The sequence below is a fragment of the Botrytis fragariae genome (assembly GCF_013461495.1).
Source record: "Botrytis fragariae strain BVB16 chromosome Unknown tig00000006, whole genome shotgun sequence".
Taxonomy (NCBI): domain Eukaryota; kingdom Fungi; phylum Ascomycota; class Leotiomycetes; order Helotiales; family Sclerotiniaceae; genus Botrytis; species Botrytis fragariae.
In genome coordinates this window covers 3,237,777-3,246,114 of record NW_023500988.1, presented here as the reverse complement: position 1 = coordinate 3,246,114, position 8,338 = coordinate 3,237,777, and the positions used below count along the sequence as shown (strand labels likewise).

Genomic DNA, 8,338 nt, shown 5'->3' with positions numbered 1-8,338 from the left:
CGAATAGATATAATCATTTCATTGCCCTCGCTACTGCCGGTCCACTTTATTAGAGTAGTCTTTCATTATATGTTCAACTTATGCATGTCAAACTCTATATCAGTTAACTGAGTAGCTCTTTTCCCTTCATTCCCCATTCCATTTTCCAGGCCTTGGCGTAAAATATGATAAATCTGTTTGATACTAGCATCTAAGTCAAAAGGGTGTTTTCAAAGGCTCAGGAATATCTCTTAACATAATTCCGTCAAATACCTTTCCCAGAAAGCAAGGAGTGGCAGGAAATAGTCAAGAACTTTAGGAATAAGTGACAACAGAAAGGAAAAAGACTCAACCGGCACCTACCTACCTTAAATTTTTTCATAGAAGTTCTATTTCCAGGATTCAAAAGCTGTACTGTAACTATCTGTTGCTCATGAAAAGTTCGGAGGCTCACAAATGAGAGAAACAGTGAGAAAGTAGCCGAATGAATTCCTAAAATTGAGGCTTACTTGGGCAGATTTTCAAAGATACATTATCGAATTTGTGAAAAACACCAGATCTGTAGTTTTGCTTTTAGGAATCTATATAAATTTGATATTGTACTTTCAGAACTTTTGCTTTTCACCGTGCCCATTTTAAGGGAATCAAATGATTGTAATTTGGTGATACATCTTTCGAAACCTTATTGGGTAGATCATAAGAATCTCAACACTTTTGGTCGACCCAAACGTTCATACTCTTCTTCAGCCTCTTCCCAAATTCGATCACGATCTTCATCCCATGCTTCTTGATTGAAATTATCCGGCCAACCATATGTACCTTCTAGAGAATGCTTGATCTTACGCCGCTATACAAGCAGGAGGCAGATAGTTAGTCTCGTATATTACACATCATTCATTACAACATGGAATTTTACTCACCATCCATTCGTCTGCAAAGTCAATGTAGCTTAATGCACTCGGTCCCGGTGGAATGACATCTAAAGCCTTGATTCTATTCAACTGTATACGAAGGAAACTTGGAGCATGCCTAGGCCAATAGTTTCGATAGTAGCAAGGGTCATCAGGTCGCTCAAGGGGTGCATTAGAGGGGTTCGAATCGTCTGCACCATCGTCCATAGTAGATACTACTCGGATCGTATCTACAAGCATTATGTTAGGACGATAAGTTTGTCTCGGACATTACACTTACTTTCTCTTGTATCAAGGATTATAACAGGCGTCTCCGGATCCCCAGCAGACAGCTGAACATCATACGGTAATATATAGCGCTCGGCTGGGGGGTCTTTTTCCTCATCAAACGATGGAGACTCGCGACTAGCGCGCAGACTAAAACCATGATCCGAAATTTCAAAAAGTTGACTGGATTGATAAAGAAAAACCGGGAAGATGCTACTTCCAGAAGGTAAAAGCCGGATTAGTGATTTTGCCGCATCAGAAATATTGAGCTCATTGCAAAGCGCCTCATCAAGGTGATGACCACCCTCTGGAGGCCAAGTCACTACATCCTTCGAAACTGCTGACAGCCGAACATAATTTCGGACAATTTCATGAATGAGATATACAATTTCGGCCTCAACGTAAGGGGTTCGTTTGTTGTATATAGGGAGCCATTCGATTGATGAGTCATTATTGTCAGGTATGTGCGGAATTTCAGTGGGTAGATCTCTCCTTTGAGGTGGCTTGTACTGAGAAGGTTGTGAAACCGGGGGGAATAACGAATTGGGAGATCTATGGTCAGTTGACATTTTGGGGAAAATTAAGTAAAACTGAAAACTACCAAGGTGCGTAGATTTATAGTCGTCAAGAATGAGGCGGAAGTTATTGCTAATGCCAGGTATTATGCTGAGTCATCACAATGTATGAAACCGTTCATAATTTTCCATCAATCGGCTGTTATTAAGCAGTCAATGGGGTTCCTAAGTACTTCTGAATTAGACAAAAAATGCGAAAATACCTTGATGTTATATCACAATAACTCTAAAGCTATTTGGATCTATCCGATGTGAACTAGTGAATCAGAATTTTTAATTTGTACTTAAAAGCTTTCAACCCAGGATGCTGATTGGTTGGTTTACATCGGAATTTCCACAACGGTGTTTTACTAGTCTGCAATTTAGGTGTGTTCTTAAAGTATCATAATCTTCTTTTTATTTTACATTCTCGATTTATATAATTACAAATTTTCACTTCTAGCTCATTCTAATGCCTGGAATTCTGTTTCCCGCTACTCCAATTTCCCTGGCTCGGAGTAGTGGGTACTTTGTGGGCAATCAGTCTAAATCCCATGGAGATACCTCTACACTTGTACAAGTGCTATGTACCATACTAGATAAATTTCCGAATTAAAACCAACAGTTGCAAAGTTCCCGGTTGCCAAAATTCATTTTCGGAATCAGTATCGTGCCAGGAGGGCCTTCCAGCCGTTGGATTGAACCCTCTCCAATGTGGATCTTTCTCCCTGGCAATATGTATGAAAACCCTGAAGATCTGGCGCTTCCAGCTAATCAATTCACCCTGGTAAGTTTAAGCCTTTCGTGTAGGTTAGGCCGGAGATTTTGACCCCTACGGAGTATCACCATCACATGCATTGCACGTTTCTCGAGCCCGATGTAGATCCGCTCTGTGGAATTTACACAGTACGCGATATGCCCACTATACGCCTAGCATACAGTGCTATTATTATCCGGGGACAAGGGGAAGTAATTTGAAGAAAACTATATGAAATCAAATACAGCGGCTGCTACCTACCTCAAGCTCTTCATTGATATAATATGCTTTCATTGCTGTAGAAGCTTCATCAACAGTCCAAGGTAGCAAGTAGCTTGACGTACTCAAAATAGACAGCAAGCAGTATGAAACTTCTAATGCTGGTAGCTCTGCTATCAAGTCTCACACTAGTACGCTCAAAAGCCGTCTTTGCACATTTTATGGTATGAAATGTCGTCTACCATGCAACGTCGTTTGCTGATATTATATATGCAGGTCGACAATACAGCTTCATACAGCACTGATGACTGGGAAGACGATATCAACCAAGCTCAAATTGCTCATACCGATGCCTTCGCGTTGAATATCGCTAATAATGATTCAACGATTGCTGCACGGCCACCAACACTCTTTTCGATCGCTGGGAGCAAGGGCTTTAAACTGTTCTTCTCCTTTGATTATGCTGGTAATGGAGCGTGGTTATAGGCAGATGTGATTGCTCTGGTTAATCAATACAGAACGGAAGCTGCATACTATTTTTACAATGGGCAAGCCTTCGTATCGACATTTGAGGGTGTTGATAACACGCAAGATTGGCCAACAATTATCCAGGACACAGGTTATTTCTTCATTCCATCTTGGTCGTCTTTGGGCGCCAAAGCAGCTATGGCCACTGGAGTTCCGAATGGTCTCTTCAGTTGGGGGGCCTGGCCTGAGGGACCAAATGATATGTTTACAACAACTGATTATTCCTATCTTCAATTTCTTGGCGGAAAACCCTACATGATGCCGGCTTCCCCCTGATTCTTTACCAATCTTCCCGGATATCACAAAAATTAGTTATGGAGGTACGTGCGAATTCTTTCATGATTCATACTTGATCGTGCCCGTCAATTTGAACATCAAACTGACAAATACCCAACAGGGGAGATGACATGTGGTTCGACAGGTGGACATAAATCTGGTATGCAGCACCGGAATTTGTAGAAATTCTAACGTGGAACGACTATGGAGAATGTATTTGTCCCCATTACTTGATTTTCAGAGAGGAAATACTAAGATTGTTGATCTAGGTCATTATATTGGACCGAATCGTGCTAAGGCCTGGTCCCTTTTCGATTCAAGTTACGGAAAAGCTCAATATAATTATGCAGATGATTTTCCCCATGATGGATGGAGGCAGTTTCTACCATACGTGATCGAAATTTGTAAAACTGGTGCTGCAACAATTACTGAAGAAGGTTTGTCGGTTTGTTTTCGACCACAGCCAGCTTCAGGCTGTGCTACAGGAGGAACTACAGGGAACACCGCAAGTCAATTACAGATTCAGTATGGCCCAGCAGAGATCGTCCAAGATGAGATCTTCTTTACAGCTCTTCTTGGATCTACAGCGACAGTCAAAGTTACTGTAGGTGGTGTCGACCAAGCTGCTACATGGACGAGAATTCCAGATGGCAATGTCGGACTGTATCATGGCAATGTCACGTACAAAGGTACAGGGCCTGTTATTGTGACTGTTCTAAGAGATGGTACCCGAGTTGCACAAGTCTCGGGAGGTTCCATTTCTACAGTTTGCACAGACAGTATTGAGAACTGGAATGCCTGGGTTGGATCTGACACAGGACCATCGGTCTCGGCGGTAGCTCCAGCTTATCGTTCAACAGCTCTACATTGTGTTAGAGGAATTGGTCCAGGGGATTATGCTGAGCTTTGTGCTCTCGCATGCACGTATGACTATTGTCCAACAGTCTGCACCTGCAAGTATAATAATTGTCCAAACGAAAAATGTATCTGTACGTCAGCAAGCTTCACCGAAAATACAGCTCCAACATATTCAACCCTTACTGGCTACCCAGCAGACAAAGATGGACAGGACTACGGCCTTTGTGAATGGGCGTGTAATCGAGGCTTTTGCCCATTTCCTCCTTATTCTAGTACTGCTCCTCTCGCAGATATTGGAGAAGATGTAACTTCGTTTCCAAGTTATACTGTCTCAAAGCTTACCGCGACAAGCAAAGCAAATAGCGTGGCCCTGCTTGCCTACTGGACAACTTGTGAGTACCTTCCACAGTGCGCCCCTGGATTTCGAGCGGTTGGATATGGCCATGGCAAGGTGAGTACTTATTAATAAGAAGGTATCCAAACCCTCTCTAATCAATTCAACAGGTTCATGATGCCGACAGGAATGCTTATACTGCCGATGGTTGCACCGGTGGATCCAAGGGATTTAATCGTGCATTTTGTGTGGAAACTGATGTTAGTCTTGGCCAATGCAATTGGCGAGGTACTGCTACATCCTGTTCTCAGACATGTAAGGCCGGAGAATTTCTACTTACCCAAAATACACACATTGCATTTGCAAAGGCTGGCTGTAAGGCGGGACATTTCTCAAGTCTATGCTGTGAGAAAATTGAAGTTCCCAGCAAAGATCTTGTAACTTGCCCCTACACGAACTTGAACAATGTTATCACTGGAGGGCATGGCCCTGTTGTGCGGGCTATATCCAACTCAAAAGCGTATCTAGGTGGCTCTCAAGTCACCGCCGGTGAATGCATTTATAACCCTGTAGGAAATGCTTTGTCATTTAGATTGAACCAAATAGTTGCTAATGGTGCAATTTTGAACAACATACCAGGTACATGGGAGGCACACGTTGGGGGTGTTGCGGATTTCAAACCTACTAAGAACAAGCCGCCACAAAGTCAAGCCAAAAACATCGATGAATGTGATACATGGCTGGCAGACTATCATACTACTTCATTGTCAGTAACTTCGACAGTCACTATTAACTGCGACGAAGACAACTGGCCCCAAGCTTGTGCCCATTACAATTCAGTTGAAAGCGTTATGACACTACCGGTAATTACATGTCCTTGGCAAAATCAAGGATCCAAGGACAGACCGGCACCTTCCCGTTGGAATTCACAGCATCACAGTGTGTGGTGGCCCTTTGTCGATAGCTTCCGAGGTCCTCTTTCTTGCCAGAGAGACGAGTATCCACCCCTTTACTTCATGCCTACAGGACATTTAAGCGATTGGCGGCAATCAATCCGATTATTGCCTAGCCGTCAAAACAATCTAGCGGGAAAGAAATGGAGACTTCTCTGCCAAAGTAAAACATAAACTGTCAGTGCTGAAGGCGGAAGTATTGCCGATGGGACTTGTCAATCGACAATAACGACTTTACAAAAGGTTCGAGCTATGAGTATAGCATTTGACACACGGTATCTTCGACAAAATGACGACATGCTTAGTGTTAATCCCTGTTCAATAAATGCATTATTGACCAGCGATCGAGGCTTCGTACTCCTTGCAAATGACCCTTGGTATAGGCCTTGGAGATCGGCCAAACCAGCAGACTATTCCTCGAACAAAATTCCGTCGACGTTACTAAACAATTTAAAGAGATCGGTTCAAAAACGCAACGATAACGGGCTTAACCATGAACAGATAGAAGCACTTGCCAGATATGAATATCATTTCGTATCAATTCCGTCGTCCCTAACGGATCTTAAATCAGATTTTATCACTGGTGAGAAACATCGACTCCTTGATCTCCTACTTGCTCGTTTTTTGATATTTCAGACATAAACGCAACTGCTAACATACTGCTTTTTTAGTTGATGTTGGTAATACAACCCGCCGAGCTAATGATGAAGATGTTTTCACAATCTTGCAAATTCTAGGCAACGAATTCCTAGAGGACGATTGCGAATACGATGAGTTTCACTGCAGCGGACCAACTATGGTCGACCAGGTTCAGACTGCAACATGGGATCCCCCTGTAACATCTTCAGTAGTGCTGGCTTCTTCGTCATCTATGACTTTGACAGGTGCAATTATGCCAGCTGCGACTGGTCCAAAGCCCGTTCTAACTGTTGCGACTTCGTCGGAAAAACCTATACCCACGAAGATCGCCGAGGGAAATAAGAAGGGTCGAGGCGGAGAAGATGGCGCTGTCCACAAGCACGCGCACTTCAATCATAGATACTCGCATCGACATCATCGCAAAAGTTTGTAAACAAGGAGAATATCATATTGAATCAAGATAAAGAATCTTTGGTACAATATCTAACGTTATAACAAATGTGTAATGAAAATGAATCCTGCACAAGTGAGAACAAACACTTGGCTATTGTTAGTATCAAGTTGATTGATATCTATAAAGGACAACGACTTTTGGGGTATTTTCCTAAAACTCCAACGCTAAATACTCTAAACCCTGTAGTATTTTTTGTCCCTCGCTGTGTGACATACAACCTATTGAATAGTAAAAAAACATTTTTTGAGTAATACTAACCATCGGCATACAAGAATGGAAAGTCTATAAGCCCCCATTTTCTCTGTCTACAATCAATATTTTAGTGAACCATCATAAATTACCACGAAAAAATATAAGAAAGTATGTTAAAGCTACCCTTTGCAATACGGTGCGGTGCTATGGCTCCCAAACTGTAATCGCCGTCCCTGTTCTTGAATCTCGTACAATCTATTAGAGAACTAGAGAATGTGGAAGACATTGATATCAGGGGTGAAATGGATGGTAGTGTTGGAAAGTTAGCCTAGCGATTACTTCCTTAGTCATAATAATACTGATCATCTTGACCACTTTGGCCACTTTGATAACCACGTGAATGAACGCCCGTATACCCATCAGGCGGTTGACATACATATGATTGAGTAGCCGATGTTCGACCCGTAAAAGTTTGTATAGCCCATGATTCACTGTCTGAAGAACTGCCCTGATTTTCTTGATACTGAGTATGTTGACCAGGATGAGCTGCATGATAAGCTGGTTGCTGTTCACTTACATAGCCCTGTGAATATCCACCCATGAAACCACCAGCCTGTTGAATACAATATGGCTGAAGAGCCGATGCTTCACTAACTGAAGAGCTGCCCTGGTAATCACTGGATGATTGACCAACCTGTTGTTGAGTTGCTGGGCGATGATCTGGCTCTTGTGCTCGAACGGCATTATCAGTCTCCAAAGACCATGCATTTTGGTTTGCTGGGACAAAATTTGGCCCTTTCAAGAACTCATCTGCTGGGAGCGGCGGACTAGACCTAACGCCATTCTTAAAATCGTTATGCTGTTTTATCGCTTGTGCTGCCTTCTTTGATACCTTGTACTTCCAGGCCTCCCCACAACCAGCACATATCAGGCGTGGTTGAAGCCGACATGCGGGCTGCTACTGCCACGGCCACGGCAACGGGTCAAACGTAATGTGTGGCCACTGTGACGAGAGGAACGTGATGGACGCATTATTGACGAGTACTAAAAATCCCGACTTTCAAGTAACCAAATGTCGAAATACTGAGAAGCTCAAAGTGAATACTAAGACGGCGATGAGGAATGAAACTTTGATTTGACAGCAAATTCTTCGAGTATCTTCAATCGTGGTGGTTAAGAATAAGAAGAGGTCTCCGACCTCGCAATCAGAAACAACTTGTGGGTGGTCTTGAAAATAAATGATTGAATGGCTTGTCGAGAGTGGTATTTATGTTTTGTATCGAGTGTATGATAGTAGAGTACGCGAGGAAAATGTGTATGAAAGGGAGGATGTAGTTGATGAAAGTGCCAGTTTTGAGGTGCGAAAAAACGGTTCCCGTATGGCCTTTTGAAAATCGAGAGCAAAAATTGCGTGAGA

At 42.8% G+C, this 8,338-nt stretch overlaps 3 protein-coding genes across 3 annotated transcripts; 1 reads left to right on the top strand and 2 right to left on the bottom strand.

The window, feature by feature from the left end:
* Nucleotides 1–673: 673 nt before the first annotated feature.
* Nucleotides 674–1,726, bottom strand: Bfra_002163 (uncharacterized protein; the record flags this gene model as incomplete). The annotated part of the gene is made up of 3 exons (XM_037332587.1): nt 674–826; nt 900–1,120; nt 1,171–1,726. The coding sequence occupies 3 exons, from the start codon at nt 1,724–1,726 to the stop codon at nt 674–676; spliced, it is 930 nt and encodes a 309-aa protein (XP_037196741.1).
* Nucleotides 1,727–2,833: 1,107 nt separating this feature from the next.
* Bfra_002162 (putative alpha protein) lies at nt 2,834–6,708 on the top strand (the record flags this gene model as incomplete). Its single annotated transcript, XM_037332586.1, has 8 exons — nt 2,834–2,911; nt 2,964–3,163; nt 3,206–3,384; nt 3,613–3,651; nt 3,761–4,800; nt 4,854–5,799; nt 5,827–6,255; nt 6,308–6,708. 8 exons carry the CDS (start codon nt 2,834–2,836, stop codon nt 6,706–6,708), a joined length of 3,312 nt encoding a protein of 1,103 aa, XP_037196740.1.
* A 556-nt stretch (nt 6,709–7,264) lies between these two features.
* Bfra_002161 (uncharacterized protein) lies at nt 7,265–7,871 on the bottom strand (the record flags this gene model as incomplete). The annotated part of the gene is made up of 2 exons (XM_037332585.1): nt 7,265–7,765; nt 7,821–7,871. 2 exons carry the CDS (start codon nt 7,869–7,871, stop codon nt 7,265–7,267), a joined length of 552 nt encoding a protein of 183 aa, XP_037196739.1.
* Between the last annotated feature and the right edge of the window lie 467 nt (nt 7,872–8,338).